At 40.8% G+C, this 17,619-nt stretch overlaps 1 protein-coding gene across 3 annotated transcripts in view; it reads left to right on the top strand.

Moving 5' to 3' along the window:
• Positions 1-16,986, top strand: part of hop (tyrosine-protein kinase hopscotch) — an 87,545-nt gene extending 70,559 nt beyond the window's left edge. For all 3 annotated transcript variants that reach the window (XM_065225311.1, XM_065225310.1, XM_065225312.1), the window contains 8 exons: positions 11,797-11,910; positions 12,052-12,335; positions 12,410-12,537; positions 12,599-13,244; positions 13,310-13,411; positions 13,481-14,049; positions 14,107-14,444; positions 14,522-16,986. In XM_065225311.1, the coding sequence (XP_065081383.1) occupies positions 11,797-11,910; positions 12,052-12,335; positions 12,410-12,537; positions 12,599-13,244; positions 13,310-13,411; positions 13,481-14,049; positions 14,107-14,444; positions 14,522-14,669 (2,329 nt within the window). In that variant the 3' untranslated portion in view covers positions 14,670-16,986. The remainder of the gene's footprint in view (positions 1-11,796; positions 11,911-12,051; positions 12,336-12,409; positions 12,538-12,598; positions 13,245-13,309; positions 13,412-13,480; positions 14,050-14,106; positions 14,445-14,521) is intronic.
• The last annotated feature ends 633 nt before the right edge of the window (positions 16,987-17,619 follow it).

The raw sequence follows: 17,619 nt of genomic DNA, 5'->3' as shown, positions 1-17,619 counted from the left end.
TGGCTTGACTCGTGTTCATTTCTTCTTTCATTGTCTAATGAACTTACTTTTGCATTGAAGCCAAGCTGTTCGATCCAAATTCACGCAGTTTTTATGCCTTTGTTGATTGTTCATTCAGTTCATTTAAGCGTATGCGCATATGAAGATCTGTGCTGCACGTGGATGTCAAATTTATCATTGTCGGATGGTATCAATTAAGGTATTTTTAGAATCGGGATGATGTCTAGAGGATGAAAATCGATATCCTACGCTCTTTTGAAATCGAAGATGACGGCTTCTGGTGAACTAAAGAAAAGTGGAAATACAGTCAAATATACATCAATATTGATAATTTTGTAATCGGTATGAAGTATAAAGATCTGATTTCACTAAATTGCCGAGCTTATATTGAAATTAATCTCCTAAAACTGAGCCAAACAAATATAATAAAATGCCGAAGTCTGACATTTGGGCTCATAATAGGCTTGCATACCCTTTTTACACTTGTGCGCTACCTGTGGGTGAGCTTCTGGGACAAGGTGACAGATTATTTTTCCTGTTCAACTGCTCGACTGTCAAACTCTCATGCAGCGAATCATGAAAGTGGAACAGGCTCACTCACTCGCCAAGCCACTCGTGAGTGCCACTGCACAGTGGTCCAGAATGCAGATTTAGGTGGAATGATATGTTTTGAGCCTGAAATTGAAACTTTAGACTAAAAGTCTCTTCTACAAAGTTGTTCCTTATAGTTAGGCCCTCATTTTTATCACAATGAATTCTAGGGTGGTTCCTATTATCATTAAAATAAAAAATCTAACTTTTTTGTTTGAATAAATTAAGGTATACATTCTTCGGCAAAGTTATAGCTGAGCTAATTTCAAGCAACTTTGTTCAAAGAAACTTTTTTGTATCTCTTAAATTCGCCGATTTAGAGCTATTTTCTTGAATTGAGTTAGGGTGGCTCTTAAAAAAACAGGTTTTTTGCTCTATTTTTCTTATTTCGAATTTCTCAGCAAAGGAGTCTTCAGATAACTTTTAGATCTTAAGAAGGCGCAAATTTTTGCTGCACAAATCTTGTCAATATCTTTCGCCGATCAAGAGTTATTGACGTTTTTATACTAAAAATATGCACTTTTCAAATGTTAATATCTCTGGTTGGGGCAAACAAAAAAAAAGTTTTTTTGCGGCATTTGAAGGGGCGTATGTTATTCTCAATAATATGACAAAATTGGAGGTATGTTATTTTTTAAACTCGTATAAAATCAATTTGAATTTATTCATATTTTTTACTATATTTGAGTATATCTTTTTTATTAGAAGAGATACAGGCAAAAAATCCAGCTATAAAACATTCGTCTTAAAGAGTTTTAAAAGTCTCTAGAAGATGACTTTCATGATAAATTTCATATATTTCATTTATTTTTACATATCATTCCACCTAAATCTGCATTCTGTACCACTGTGCACTGTTCCAGTGTGATTAGTATTTATATCTTTAAAATTTTGATTATTATCAAAAAAAAAAAAACATATTATTTTGGGACATCCCATACCTCCGAGGGGGGCGACACATCTAAATCTCAAGTTAAGATGCTCAACAAATCTCACACTAGCGAATCAATCTTTGAAAAATCTTCTTTTATTTGTCGCATCTACTTGCATCGAGCATCATCTTTTTGCAGGAAATCTTCAGAATCGTCATCAATCTTCTTTCTATCTACTCAGCGTGCGCGCAGCTAGCCACAGCAAAACACAATCTTTTCTGCATCGTAGATAGAGTCGTCCCCCTCGCATACCTCAGCCGGTAAAGGTGCAGCAACATAGCAAGACCATGAAGGAGGTGGCTGGGTTCGATTCTCGGTCCGGTCTAGGAATTTCCTCTGAGGCATGCCTATCCTTCCACGGACCAGACGTGCATTCGAGCTTTGGACGCATTTCGCGCCAAATCGAATCGAAGCTGGCAACGCCCTCTCAAATTTCAATGAAATTCTCTGGATGTGTAGACTTTGACTAAATAAGCACTTTTGCATACTCAGTTTTTGCAAAATTTATCTAGACTTACATTTGAGAAGGGCCAAACTTTTTCCGCCGATTTTTTTTTCAAAAAAATATGGAAAAATGACAAAGGGTGCATTATAGGAAGGGTAGTTGAACTTGTGGTGGAGCCAACAAGTAAAATATTAACGGCGCCGGTGGTGTAGTGGTAAGCGTGATTACCTATCACCCCAGCAGGCCTGGGTTCAATCCCAGTCGGCGCCGCCGGGATGTTCTGAGGCATAACATCTCTGATCACGCCTTCCTTCGGATGGGAAGTAAAGCCGTTGGTCCCAGGTTCATGAGTTGATGGGTCGATAGGTAGGGTCCAGGTGTGGGAGCTGCCTTCCTGGCACGTCGGTAGCATTGGTGCTCAGCACGGAAAACAAGATCGACGGAAAAAAACAAACCAAAGGGAAAAAAAAAACAAGTAAAATATTTGGAACCGGCGGTTACACGTCGGATATCGATTTTTGACATCTCCTAGGGTATTTGACACTTCAGAAAACCAATGACCTCTATCTTGAATTCCAAAATAGCGTCGAGTATCGATTTTCAACATCTACGCGCCATCCCCGTTCCTAAAATACCCATATTGTAGGGTATTTGAGACTTTTCCTGACACCGATGGCCACCATCTTGGACTCCAGAATGACCTCGTCTATTTAATTTTCGTTTAGTATTAAATAATCTATTATTACTACATATAATCCGGATGCCATCCCTATCGGCAACCGCTATTGTGCGGATATTATATTTTGATGCTTGACGACACGATGAGTGACAAGTCGAATGAGCCCGAACTGATGTGAAATTGAAAAAAAAAACAAAGGAAGCAGTTTTCGAGTCATTAATTGCATCAATTGAAACAAGTCTTTGCTTCAAATGAAAAGAACTGAAGCACTTGACGAACGAAACAAGCGATATTCAAGTAATGTTTGAAAGGAGGAATGTTCATCGGGACTCGATAGCAAGAAACACAATGACTTACACGAAAATGATATTGCTCGAAATGAAGCGATTCTGCCTGGGGTTCATTTTCTTTTCTTTGTGTCGAAAATGCATAGCCCTGCCTTGAAGACATGAAGTCATGCCCGCTTCATTGTCTGCTGGACGAAGAAGAATTGACCTTCTTGGGCACGTCCCGAATCGAAAGGTTCGGATTACGTAATGTAATCCCTCACCTTTCTTGCGTTCACGGGGTCGGTCGTCTTCGTTTATTTTCCGCTGCCAGCTCGCCGCTGAGTCGTTTGATTGACGATTGTGACGAGATTTTGCACATGTAAACATTACACTCTAAACTAGATGTACTCAAAATTTCATCAAATTTGACCCATGTAATAAAAAGCTATACACAATAGAAAGTGTTTCATTTGTTTCGAGTACAATCTTTACTCGGCTGGCTATACAGGGTGATTCGGAATAACTGTCACTTAAAAAAAAAGAGTTATAATGATTGAACGCTTGTATGATTTTTTGATATCAGTATATTCCAGATATCCTACATATATAACCTTTAACTGAACACACTTATATTAAAATCTCACACTTCTTCTTCTTCTTCTTCGCATTTCAAGCTTATTGCGTATGGCATTATTAGCTTATTGCGTGCTCTCAACTTAGTGTTCTAGATGCACTTCCACAGTTATGAATTGAGAGCTTTCGATGCCTGTACCATTTTTGCATTAGTATAATTGTGTGGCAGGTACAATCATACCATAGAGGTAACTCTAAGACCACTGGGTCCCGAAGAAAATCATTATTATTTTTGGCTCACTCAGTACCAGAACAACGGTCCCAAGCAGTCCCAAGCTATTTCACTCACCCCTGCATGTTCTGCATGAATCCACACACCCCTGATGCTATCTGACAAACTTTCATAGCGAATCAAAACAAACATAGTGTAGTAATAGAATTTCAACTAGAATAGAGTACGTTAATCGTTTGCTTGGAACCAATAGGCTACTAAAGTGGTGAGCCAATTTAAAATCGTTAGTTTCGTATTGATTGTTGATCATACTCTATGCCCAGGGAAGTCGAGAAATTTTCCAACCCGAAAAATTCCTAGACTGGACCGGGAATCGAACCCAGCCACCTCCAGCATGGTCTTGCTTTGTAGCTGTGCCTTTTACTGACTGAGCTAAGGGAGGCCCCCCTCACACTGCACCTTGTGAACCACGAGAAAAGTAGCCATCATTTATGCGTTTCATAAAAAAATAGAAGTTAGTTGGTCCAGTTTTGTGGAATCGCTGGTAGAAAGTCACACCAAAACTGCTTGGTCAATTAGTTCTGTCGATACTTATCTTGATCCTAAGTCGATGCCGTAGGTCCTGTTCCATAGCCGTTGAGCTTAACAGTGGTTTTGCTGTGCGTAAATTGGGTGTAGTCGTTCTTCCGTTTCCGGGTCAGTGTGCGTTATCGGGGTAGAGTTAGGGCACAGATAAACAGACATATCTCTTAGAAGAAAATTCTTCAAAAAATATCGTCATGCGTATTTTGCATGTACACTAGCACCAACCGGTGGAAACTAACGATTTTTAATTGGCTCACTACTTGAATAACCTATTGGTCCCAAGCAAATCGACTAACGTACCCTATTCTAGTCGAAAGTCTAGTACTACACTATGTTTGTTTATGTTTCGAGGGGTGCATCGATTAGCTTGGGACCGAAGATAGTACCAGAGCTGAGCCTAAAAGTTGAGCACGTTTCTTCGGAACCTTCTAGTCTTAGAGTTACCTCTATGCTAGCACCCTCTATCATGCACATTCCGAAGCATTATTTAGCAATCGGAGCATCACTCGTTCATGCAATTTTTCACTAGTTGCTTTTCCCTCGTTCTGTCATCGAATAAAAACAAAACTGATGGAAATCAGTGATGTCGGTTCTACGAAATTTTCCGTAGATCTATAGAATTGATTGAATTTTGCAGATCGGTAGGAAAAATTCACAGAAGCTCGGTCTTTTTTAGGGATTTGTTTTAATTGTAAAGTGTGATATTTTTTTCTGGAAACATGTTTTTTTGCTGTATTAGCTTAGAGAAATAATTATAATAGAGAGCTCACTTAGTCATTTCCCGAACAAAATAATTTCAACACTGTCATGTGCGCAATCTATTGATAAACGGGTGAAGCTTTTTGTTCCTACCCTGTGCATTTTGTGTTCGTACCGTGCGCACGCATTATTAATTACCGACGCATTTTCTTTGACAATGAAAACCGAGATGACAACTTGATCAGCTGGAAGTTAAACTCGATTGGTTTTAGAATAGGTCCTATCTTCATTTGTCGATCGAATAATCGATTAACTTTATTCGCATTCTACCTCGATCTGAGCGATGGATTTGCAATCAAGGTTTGAGCGTGATTGCGTGAGTCAATATTGAAAATCCATCGCGGTTGTGGTAGAAACCGAATAAATTCAATCGATTCTTTGATCGAAAAATTGAGATAGGACCTATTATAAAATCAGTCTAGCTATCACGTCACCACAATAATAAAAACAACCTCAGCTCCTCGACACTTTTTCTCTTTGTTCTTTTGTAGTTCTACCAAAATAGGATCGCTTAGAGTATGGATGAGCATCCAGTAATCTTCTTAAGCTTTTTAGGCTCCTCGCGAAGGTGGGTTACTATGGTTCTGGTTTTGCAATGCTTTGTCTTTGTCAGTCTTAATCAATTCTTGCTTCAACTTGAGATTATGCTCTTCCAATTCCACATTTTTTTTTCCGCCATAAGTACGTGACTCGCAGGGTCTGCCAGATAAGTATGATCGTGCTCAATGCTGTTCATTGTTTTATTCTGGTTGATTCTGCGCTCCTGAAGAGGAATCTCAGGGTCACATGTTGTTTCTGCGATTACAACTTCTCCGGTGATCTCTAAATTTTCTCCACCGATATCAGGAACTTCACGAGTGTCCATATCAAGAATCGTGCCTTCTATTCCTGCATTAGAAGCATTTCTAAATGGATATGAAGGAATTTCTGTTGTTCGGAGTCTAAAAGAGACTATTTTTAGGACATATATTCTTTGTTTTAATCGTTTCATAGCGTTTCCAACTTAATACCCTTGGCTCTTATTAAGAACATTTGCAAAATCCTCATCGCAGAAATGATCAGAACATATGTAGCTTTCGGAAGAAAACTGTTGTACGCTACAAAATGATTTCCATGCATCCAAATCTTACATGCTGCGGATTCTGTAAACGAAACCAAAGTGTACCTGTTTTTCTATAATATTTTGAAAAAAAGATTTCGAGCATGGTCCCGATGAAACACTTTTACATTCGCGTACTTCACACCTTTTGTCGACCATTTTAGCCGGAGTGTTTTTAAATATATCAAACATAACTACTTGTTTGGTAAGTTGACAGCTGACAGTTCATCGTACATGTAAAATGCGCACGCTTGCTGTGAATTAGTTCACCCGTTGGCTGTCATAATTGAAAGAGGCGTTGTTTCAGTGATACGAAGTTCCCTTCGAAATGAGCTCTCTATTATAATTATTTCTCTAAGGTATTAGTCATATTAGTATGTGGTACAGTAATGACCCGATTTTGTCAACCTCTCAGCGCATTAGACTAATTTCATAAAGTCGAGATGGGTGTTTAAGGTACACTTTGGTTCAATAAGGCCACTGAAAAAGCGCATGGGTTTCGTAGAACATTAGAAAATGTTTTCAAATGCTGGCAAAATCGAGTCATTACTGTATATGTCTCCAGTGGGATGCCTTGGTCCCCTTATCATCACAGAGAACAGACGTTGAGGCTCGAACAAAATTTCTCTAAAAACTTGTGTAAAGATTCCTATTCAACTTAAGGGCCACTAACGGCGACTTCCCCACTTAAAAACCCTCGTTGACAACATGATGGCGCTGGCGTTGCAAAACTTACACTAGACACTAAGTGCTGGTAGCGCCAAGTGGCAATTTTCAACAGATAATTTATCGATACTAGCGCCAAATTGGTCGAAAGTGATAACTTTATAGAGGAAATCAGGAGATGCTAGCGCTACGTAACGGCGACGTTTCTGCTTAACTTTACACAAGTTTCTGATCGAACTTGGACGACTGTTCTCCATAGAGGTAACTCTAAGACCAGAAGAAACGTGCTCAACTTTTTGGCTCAGCTCTGGTACTATCTTCGGTCCCAAACTAATCGATGCACCCCTCGAAACATTGGAAAATCCACGAACCCCTCATATTATCTGTCAAACTTTCATAGCGAATCAAAAATAACATGGTGTAGTACTGGAATCTATACTAGAATGGGGTACGTTAATCGAATTGCTGGGAACCAGTAGGCTAGTCAAGTAGTGAGCCAATTTGAAATCGTTAGGTTTGAATTGATTGTTGTGTTCTCTGTGTTATCATTATCAAGAGCTGACATATACTAAATTAACCTGAAAAAGAACTGGAATTACTGATAAGTTCGAAATGTAGTGGCTTGCTTAACGCTTCATTTGCGCCATCATGACAAATGCAAGCACATTCCCAACTAAAACCTTATTTGCGAAGTATGGGATGATGAGTGTTATGTCTGTTTGTCTGTGGTTAGGGTGTTGAGGTTCATCCTGGTTTGTCGTTCGTTGAGTCAGATTAAATTAAGCAGTCCTGCCTCCCGCAGGAATCCGAAGAGCGTAGCGATACTGGACCACCACCTCCCTTGTTGTGAGAGGTTTTAGTATGTCAGGTTCGTAACCGAGCTAGGACAACCTGATATCGATGCTGTGAAGGGTCGTCCCATCTCCGGGTGCTCCCTTTTATTTTCGGGATAAATGGATCGCTAGATTGAAACCATTCCGTGGTGCAGCAGTTCCACATTGTCATAAAAAACCATTGTTTTAGGTCCTCGGCAGGGATCTTCGTGGTGTTAAAACTGGACTGTTTTTTCTGAAGCCGCGAGGTGGTCACCCGAGCAAAGTTAGAGAACAAATTGAAATCAGAATTTGCTGGTATGATGTAACTTATTTTGAATACTCCATTTGATTTCATTTTGGTTAACTTAACGGTTAACACAGCAAAAATGAGAGCAACATTTTACACTGTTGAATGATAGGAACTGCAAACTTTAATATCGATTTGCTTGCATTTTGTTAACTGACTTTGCTCGGGCAGCCTCCTCATTTCCTCTCACTCTACAGTGCCCAGGGATCCAAACAAAGGTAGTTTCGTTGGGAGCGACGGCCATGGCGGAACGGAGTGCGGTGGCGGAATCGGAGAAGATGGCAATAGGTTTAATGGCGGGAGCCGTGACAGCTGCGAGGATACCCGAGCAAAGCTGAAGATCAAATTGAAATCAAAATTTGCTGTTATGATGTAACTTATTTTGAATACTCCAGTTGATCTAATTTTGGTTGACTTAACGGTTAACACAGCAAAAATGAGAGCAAAATTTTACACTGTTGAAGCAAACGGAAAACTAACCCTGCTTTCAATGAAATCAATTTGATTACTGATTTTGCATTCATAATGTTCAACTGAATACGGACCTGGAGTAAATGGTTACCATTCATGTTTCTCAAGCTGAAAGACTTGGGCTCTAATCTCACCCCGGGCAAGTCACGAATGACCTAAAATGTGTTAAACAAATCAAATAAACAATAATCATTAGTTCAACGACAGATGAATTTCAATTAAATTTTAAACAAGACGTAAACAGCAGAACTTCAAGTTAAGTTGCTTTTATTTAAAAAGTCTTGACTGCATAATGAAAGCACAATATGATATCAGACTTATGTCGCAACATTTGAAATCAAAATGAGTTTTCATTATGATAGGAACTGTACACTTTAATATCGAATTGCTTTCATTTTGTTAACCGACTTTGCTCGGGTAGCGGCTGCTTCTGCAGATAATATACTGCAGGGATCCTGGAGTCGGTGGGATGTGCTGAGTGTGGCGTGCATCTTATCTGGTGGTTTTTTTTTATATTTGGTTTGCTGTCTTTCGATGACTAATCTCACAAGTGCGGTGGAGTTTGTTCCCACGCGGAACTTGTTCTTGATCGACAAATTGGTAGATATTCCGTGCAGGTTCCAACCAGTGGATCCTGGCTAAAGGGAGGAGCTCCTGGTCGGTGGAGTTCTTCAGGAGTCTGTCCGCCTCTACGAGGAGAGAGCCTCCGTCATCTGTCTCAGTAGTTTTTTGCGAAGTCAACAGCTCTCTTGCATGTGGTTACAACGATGAACTTATCAAAGGGCAGTCAGCCCGGGGGTGGCAGGGTGAAGGCCTGATGGTATACTGACGCCAGTTTGTAAATCATCCGATCACCTACCAGACAAGTCAGTTCGATGCCGTATGTTAGCCTTGAATCGACCACCGCTTTGGCCACACGCATCCGGCCGAAGCGGCTACTTGTTAGGTGTCTCCTGGCCAGGGTTCTTAGTAAATCGATTCTCGTTTGGCAGTTCTTCTTCACCTCGTTGTAATGGTCGTCGAAGATCTGAGTTTGACTAGCCACCTGGAATTCGATAAGTTTGACACTGTATTGTAATCGAAATTATCTCAATGCTACACTATTATTGACTACAGCAACAATTTCGTATTACTCACGCTCTAGAACGCAAATTATGTTTTAGTGTGGAGATGGAGAATTATCGCTTCTCTCGCGCATTTGTTGTTGACTTGCCATCTTCGCGAGTAATGTTTGTCATGTGCGTTTTGACATTTCAAGACCAACAATTGAAATGGCTTTAACTCCATTTTGTAAACAAAACTTGTAAGGCCATTTTCTCGCGAACCGAAGTCCGCAAAGGCAAACCAACATAATGAACAGGTAGGGAAAATTCTCCTCTACCCAATTGTAAAGCAAAACTCAGGCATAACATTTGATAACGGCACAAAAGCTTTTGTAAACAAAAGTAGTAAGGCTCTTTACACGCGAACCAAAGTACGCCCACGTAAAGCAATACAATTATCGAAAAGGGGAAAATGTTTCCCACTCGATGATGTTGTTGGTTTACGTGGGCGTTCTTCGGTTCGCGTGTAAGGAGCCTTACAACTTTTGTTTACAAAAGCTTTTGTGCCGTTATCAAATGTTACGCCTGAACTAATCAAAATAAATTTATTAAACCGGGGTGCCGATTCAAATGATAATCATTTTTATTTAAAAAAAGCCGGCGCCGGTAGTGTAGTGGTAACCGTGACTGCTTTCTAACACCCCGATGGGTCTGGGTTCAATCCCAGCCGAGGTCGGTGGGATTTTTCTTATGCATAAAAATCTCTGGTCACGTCTTCCTTCGGAAGGGAAGTAAAGCCGTTGGTCCCGGCCCATGTGTGTTGTGAATGGGTGCGATATCCTACGGCAGGTGTGAAAGCTGCCTTCCTGCACATTCGGTTGCCGTCAATGGATGGCAATCGATGTCCGTCGGTGATTGGCACTAAATTGCGGAACAGAGACCGATGTTAAATAAAGGAAAGAAGCAGAAGAAGAAGATTTAAAGATGTTATATAGTACATATTTTTCAACGACAAATCACTTTGTTTCAAAACGCAAATAACTTGAAAATCAATGTTAAATCACTTCGATTGGTAGTGCCGCACAACAGACTGAGTCAAGTGCAAGAGCATTTGGATTACCCTAATAAAAATTGTATGGTTAATTTGCTTAACGACGTGTTCTGGGTATCATCCAAACCATTTGTGGAATAGTTCAATGATTTGGGTTATCGTTCGTTTATGGTTATTTTTTATTAGGGTAGATGTGATAACTTTTTACCGTGTAGATCAATATCTTACGTCAATTGACAGTGTTGACAGCACGCAGCACTCTGGTCGTCGGCGTACTACGGAACCGAAAAATTACCCAAATTTAAGTTCTTTTCACTCATCTCCCATGTTCCGTTCAATAAGCTAATTTTGAGTAAACCGCTTATAGTAGTTTACATTTGACTACGGCAAAAATAATGACTTACTCATGAGTATTTTCTACCCAAAATTAAGTTCAATTGACTCAAATTAGAGAATATCTCATATACTCACTAATAGCTTATTGAACGATAGTCATGAGAAAGTCGAATCTCTCGTTCCGTTTTTGACAACAACAAAAAGTGAGAGTGGGATGCAAAACTCTAAATTACCCAACATTAAGTAAAAAGAACTTAAATTTAGGGTACTTTTTTTTCTCTGGAAGATGAAAAATGAAAATCCCCTTTGAAAGGCTTTGGAAAACTCCGTTCATCCACACCAAGAAGAGGGTAATTGTTATTACTGATCAATGCGGGACGCCAGTCTCTTCAGGGAAGCTTCTTGAACGGTGGTTACCGATGCACACCTGGAATATGCGGGGCCGAAGGATGTTCTTCAGAAAGTGGAGGATTCGCCTTTGCAATGTCTTATGTGGCTAGCTTAACATGTTGGTTAGCGTCTCGTAGAACCTGGTTCAGAGTGGCGAAGTAGGTACCAGTTCCATGTCCGGGGCGGAAATCGTGCTGACTATGATAGAGCACCAGTCTTTGGTTGACCATCCTTTCCAGCACCTTGCTGACGCAGCATGTTGAGGATATTGGGCGGAAGTCTTTGGGATCGCGACGTGAGCGGTACGACCAGGCTACCACGTACAATGTGTGACTTTGGAAGTTCCTGAGCTGAGGGGCATTTTGTTAAGTTAAATCTCTTCGCTCTCTCTCCTCTCTCTCTCTCTCTGTCAGAGGGGGATTAATTGCGTGACGTTGCACTCCATTCATAAACCGTTCCTACCGTAGTAACTACCTATTGACGATACAATGCATAGTTTTCAACCAAATCGTAAATCAAAATTTATGACTTCACCCCTTGTATGTGCTTTCAGAGGAAAGTTCTCCTACCGTAAAATAGCGGAGAAGAATAGCAGCGTCGGTGCAAACATCGTACGTCAATGCGATAAAACATACGACACGTACTACGTCGACATTCTGGAACGCGAGTAAGTACCCGACACCCAGCTCTGGTGACGATCGATCGACGGCTCCACCATCGGTGTTGCCAAGCGATAGTCATCATGCCCGGCGATCTTTATCGATTTCGTTTTATGTTCTCATCTGACGTAATTTTATCACCCCGGCAGACACCAAATGAAAACTTATAAGCTCACCTACTCGGCAAATCGGTGGCATGTGGAGCGAGGCCCCGGTAAGGAAACCATCTACGACGAGCTGGTCGAAGCGCTGCGAAGTTTGCATCCCAACCCCTATCGACTCTCGCCAACGGAATACGACAAAGCACCGAACCTACTGCTGTGCATGCCCCAGAACGATATGATCTCCAAGCGGCTGCTGACGGAAGCCGGCGAGATGCAACAGGCGCGACCGCAGATCGTGAATGCGGCCAAGGAGCTGGTGATCAACAGAAGTGAGTGGGATCGCGCAATCGCTCATCGGTTTATTGGATTTGATGGAAATATTGCTTTTTGTCGATTTTCGTAGATGCGTTGAAGAACGAAGGCGATGGATTCTTCGAGAGAACCAGAGCTGAACTGTTGCTGCCGAATAATACCAAAATGGAGGTGACGCTACGGTTGTTGAAAAACAATAAAAAGGATGAATTTTTGAGCGTAAGTTTCTAAGGACTAATTGTGTAACTCTAATTTTTGAAACCATTATTCTTCCGAGCAGGACTTTCTCCAGTTGACCGACTTCTGGGCAAGCATTGACTGTAGAGACATCATCAAACTGTACGGCGTGACTCTGTTCAAGCCGATCTCGATGGTGATGGAAAGTTCGCGAGACGGACCGCTGGACGAGTTCCTACGACGGCATCCACAAGTTGCGTTCACGTCGCTGGTTGATGCTGCCCATTCGTTGGCTTGTGCTCTCTATTACCTGCAGGAAAAGGGCCTCGTTCACGGTCGCATACGGTGCTCATCGATGTTGGTGACTTCGTACGATCGGAATGAAAACCGCCTGATAGCCAAGCTGGGAGATCCGGGACTCCGCCAGCAACAGCAGTATACAGAGAGAGACCTGTTCTGGATACCGGTGGAGTACCACGAGCTGGGGCAACACGAGGTGCAATTGTTGAAACGTGATCTGAAAGCGGACATTTGGGCCTGCTCGACGACCTTGTGGGAGATCTTCAGCCGCGGCAAACGGTTATTGGCCAGGAATGTAAAGGAATTCATTTCTTCTGGTCGGCGGTTGAAGGCACCACCGGAATGCGAACTCGTCAAGGAGATCTACCAGTGCATGTACTACGGTTGGATGGTGGATCCGGACAAGCGGTTCGCTCCGCAAATGATCATTTCGAAACTGGTGCAAGCGAGTATGTGAAGCTGTTTTGATTGACAGGTAAAGATCAATCTTCTCACTGTGATTTTCCATTTTCAGAACAAAAGAAGGTCTACTGTGAAGTATCCACTATTGGTAACGGAACAACGAATTCAGCCAATGGCTCTTACTCGCATCATAGTATTAATTCTATAAATACAGGTTAGATTTTTGCGATGAAGTGTATAACATTCTGCTTAACGGTCCGTGCTTTTCTTCCGCAATCGCTAGATTCAACCTTCCTTAATTCTCGAACGGACGTGTCGAATTCTTCGTACGTGAGTAACGGTAGCGATGGTGACGCCGGTAGTAACGCTTCGAGTGAGTGCAGCTCTCAACCGCTCATCTCGAATGGCGGTTCTAGTCAGTACAGTGTCGGTTCGTACAGCGGTTGGGGTCAGATACAGGCCAAAAAGTTCATGTACGATTGTCCGGACTTTATCGAGCTGGCCAACGGCTCCAAGGTGATATTCCAGGGAGAGCTGGGCCAAGGACACTACGGTAAGGTCTATCGCGGGTGCATCGATGACGGTAAGTACTCGAAGGAGGTGGCCCTCAAGACGATCAACAGCCCGACGGACGTGGAAAAGGCAGTGACGGACTTCAAGCGGGAGGTTTCCATCATGAAAAAGCTGAACCACCGAAACATTGTCAAGCTGATCGACTTTATCGACGAGATAGACAAGTTGGTGGTGATTATGGAGTTCATGGAGAAAGGGTCGCTGCTGGACTTTCTGAGCTACGATCGGTACGCTTTGAACAAATCCATCCTGTTGCGATTTGCCAAGGACATTGCCGATGTAGGTCATTGATTTTTGTTTTTAATTTTGATGAAGCTGATATTGTGATGCTTTCAGGGCATGAATCATCTGTTCGAGAGGAAAATCATCCATCGGGACTTGGCGGCGCGAAATATTCTGGTGAAGAGCATGGATTGTGTGAAGATCTCCGACTTTGGACTGGCACAGGTGACCGACGGAAGCAACTACTACATAGCGCAGAGTAATCGAGATCTGCCTATCAAGTGGTACGCCCCGGAGACGTTGATCACGCAAAAGTATTCGTTCCAATCGGATGTCTGGTCGTTCGGCGTGACGCTGTTCGAAATGTTCACGTACGGTGAGACGCCCTACCCGAATGTGGAGATCAAACAAGCTGAACACCTGTATGACTTGATCATAAACAAAAATCTCAGGTAATCGCCTACAATTTGTTAAGAAGGCTCGCCTATTTCTGTTCCTAATCGCCTATCGTCCCCTATCTCCGTTTCAGACTGCAACTCGACGAAGTCGACCTGGACGTACAGAAGCAGCTGATGGCGCCGTGCTTCAATCTGGACTCGCACCAACGGCCCACATTTGTGCAATTAATCGAAAATATCGAGGATCTTGTCGCCCAATACTACGGTGAACCCATTTAATCAATTGAAATATAGGACAACGCAAACACATCCCTAATTGCAAACGCGTACGATAGACTGATGCAATATTTCAAATAATCGCTCCACAGTTCTCAAACTGTTCTGATCATCCTCTCAAAATTTCAAACTCATTTAGTTAAACACTGACTGTGCACAAACCATTTGAAATTTATTTGGGTATTATTAAGGGAAAACACACGTTTATCTTTCTAACATCTTTTTCGTATTTCAAGCTTATTGTTTATCGCATACTAGCTTATTGCGTGCTCTCAACTTAGTGTTCTGGATGCATTTCCACACAGTTATTAATTGAGAGCTTTCGATGCCTGTACCATTTTTGCATTAATTTTGGCCCAGGGAAGTTGAGAAATTTTCCAACCCGAAAAATTCATCGGGATTCGAACCCAGCCACCTCCAGCATGGTCTTACTTTGTAGCTGCGCTTTTACCGACTGAGCTAAGGCAGGCCCATAGCTTTCTTCGCCATATTTATCACACACTCAAAATAGCTGTGCCGAATCAACTGTGTTTCTGGTGCTTGAAATAGAGCACAAAATCATGACTTCTATGTCACACTGCAGAATACAGTGTTGTCCACAAAGCAGCTGCTTGATCATGTCATAAGATTAGCAATCTCTTAAATAATTAATAACCATTTCATTTGTTGTTTGACTAAAAGACGGTCTTCAGCAAAGTTGAAGCTGTGAAAATGTCCTACGGGAATAACTATTGACCTTTCTCCAAGAGCAACATAGAAATAGAGTAGAAGGCGATGGTATTTCCCATAGGAATCCGCATAAAAACTTCAAATGGTTTGTGCACAGTCAGTTTCTAACCAAACTAGATCAAATTTTGGGAGGCTAATGAGGACCGGATTCGGAACCGTTCTAGCAATTTGGAGCTTAAATTTCAAATTTTGCATCAGTCCAACGTATGTACATGCACGCGCTGTGGAGCTACTTAGAGAAAAAAAAAACAAACACATCTAAGGGAAACACTAAAAAAGTGAGTTCCCAACAAAAACTCAACTGTGAAGGTTAAAAAAAGGTTTCGTGTAGAGGAAATATTTTCCGAAAAAAAACCAAATATTTTAGAACACTGCACACAAAAATAATGGCAAATCCAATGCACTCTCCTATAGTTTAGGTTAGGCAAAGATATTTTGAATCTTATTGAACGTCAGAGGAAATGTTTTTGCTGCATTTTTTTTGGTATACGTACTAAACCGTTTCTATGCTTCAAGGCAACAGATGCACTGAATTTTATTGCGGCATGCTCTTTTTACAAAAAAAAAACTAGTAGAAATTCGTGTTCGAACTAAGAGTGTCATACTTTCACACATAACTAAATCTAAAATATCCCACAGGGAAAAGACTCACCTTATTGTTATTATTGTTGCCTGTCCATTTTCTACTCTGTAAATATATGTAGCTTAATTCTTAAAAAAAAACCTGGAATATCAACCAACTGACGAAAAGAAAAGAGGATTGTGCCCGTCTAACTAATGGATATGTGTCTTACCGGATACCTAGTTGTTAAATTAAATTCTGATTCTAATTGAAACTTGACTTTTGAGCAAGTTTGTATCATGTGTTAATTGGCCACAGTGGACAGCAGAAGAAATCTTTAAGAAACAAAACAAAACAAAATACCTAACCTAGCACAATTGCAGAGAAACAGTCGACTACTAATACTGCTGGAAACCTAAATATATTCTCGAAGTGCCACCTAGATGAGGATGTCTCGGTTTTTACTTTTTTAAACCCCCCGTCATCTAGATTTGTCGATAAAACGGCTGTATTCCAATCCGTAATTAAGTAACGTGTTTTGTTTGATTTATTTTGTACTGTATTTAAGCGTAAATTACGTAAGAAATTTAGTGTCGAGCCTGATTGGTGCGAGCAGAAAATTGCCTTTATTATTAACTTCAGTTCAATTGAGTTGGTTCTTGGTAAGTGAAATTATTTAATTTTTTTTTTCTTAAAACAATGGCCAGTCAAAAGAAATTGCATAAATGTTGCTGTACAAAATGCCGTATTATACCCCCACTATGTTTACTGATGAGCTCACAAAAGGGATCCTGTTATTGATATTTCTTCGAATCGTTACAAGCCTATTTTGTACATTTAGTTTTTACTGCTTTAACATAAATTTAGATAGCACAGATTAGAAATTCTTGAACCTGAATAAAAATGCAAATTAGACATTAAACTTGGGGGGGTAGAAACATGAACCATGATCAATTTTCTGATTATAAAATAATACGAATATATTTTTATTTTACAATTTCTTTAAGAAGCATCAATAAGACCTTTATCGAAACACTGCTTGGAGTACTAGTGATATTAAGATGTCTGATAGGTGTTTTTTTCGATGAAATGGAATTATATAGGTGTACTACATCGATGTGACTCTGAATTATACATACTCGTAAACTGGAATGAGGTGCTGTTTGTGGGTTCTGAAACTATTCGAAATTTCCGGAAGAATTGTCGCCAAAAATGTCTATACCGAATCTCAGATGCTGATCTACTTTGTTGCTGCCATAGAACTGGGCGTTTTTTGTCGATAATTTACCAACCGTAGTCTTATTTAGAGGTGGGCAAAATGGTTCACTGAAGTGAGCACCTCTGAACCGTTCCGCTCATTACAGTGAGCTAGTTCTCCTGAACCGTTCATTTGCTCATTTGTAAAACTTTTATGTGTCACCGACTGTAGTGTCAATGCCGCATTAGATGTTATTGGAAATAAATGAGGGTTTTTTACTTTTAATACAAGATTTATTTAATAAAGAAAAGAAAAACAATTAATGATTAACATTCACAAACATAATTTGCGAAATATTTTTCGCCGTCAGCCTACTGCGCCTATCACAAATTAGCTGTCCTGCTTTGGAAAAGATCCGTTCACACGGCACCGATGTCGCAGGAATACATAGTCTTTTCACCTTT

Source organism: Ochlerotatus camptorhynchus, unplaced genomic scaffold (genome assembly GCF_037179485.1).
Source record: "Ochlerotatus camptorhynchus isolate MF236.1 unplaced genomic scaffold, CSIRO-AGI_Acam_v1.1 ptg000225l, whole genome shotgun sequence".
In the NCBI taxonomy this organism is placed as follows: domain Eukaryota; kingdom Metazoa; phylum Arthropoda; class Insecta; order Diptera; family Culicidae; genus Ochlerotatus; species Ochlerotatus camptorhynchus.
Note: the sequence above shows the minus strand (reverse complement) of the source record. Positions and strands in the feature narration are given on the sequence as shown.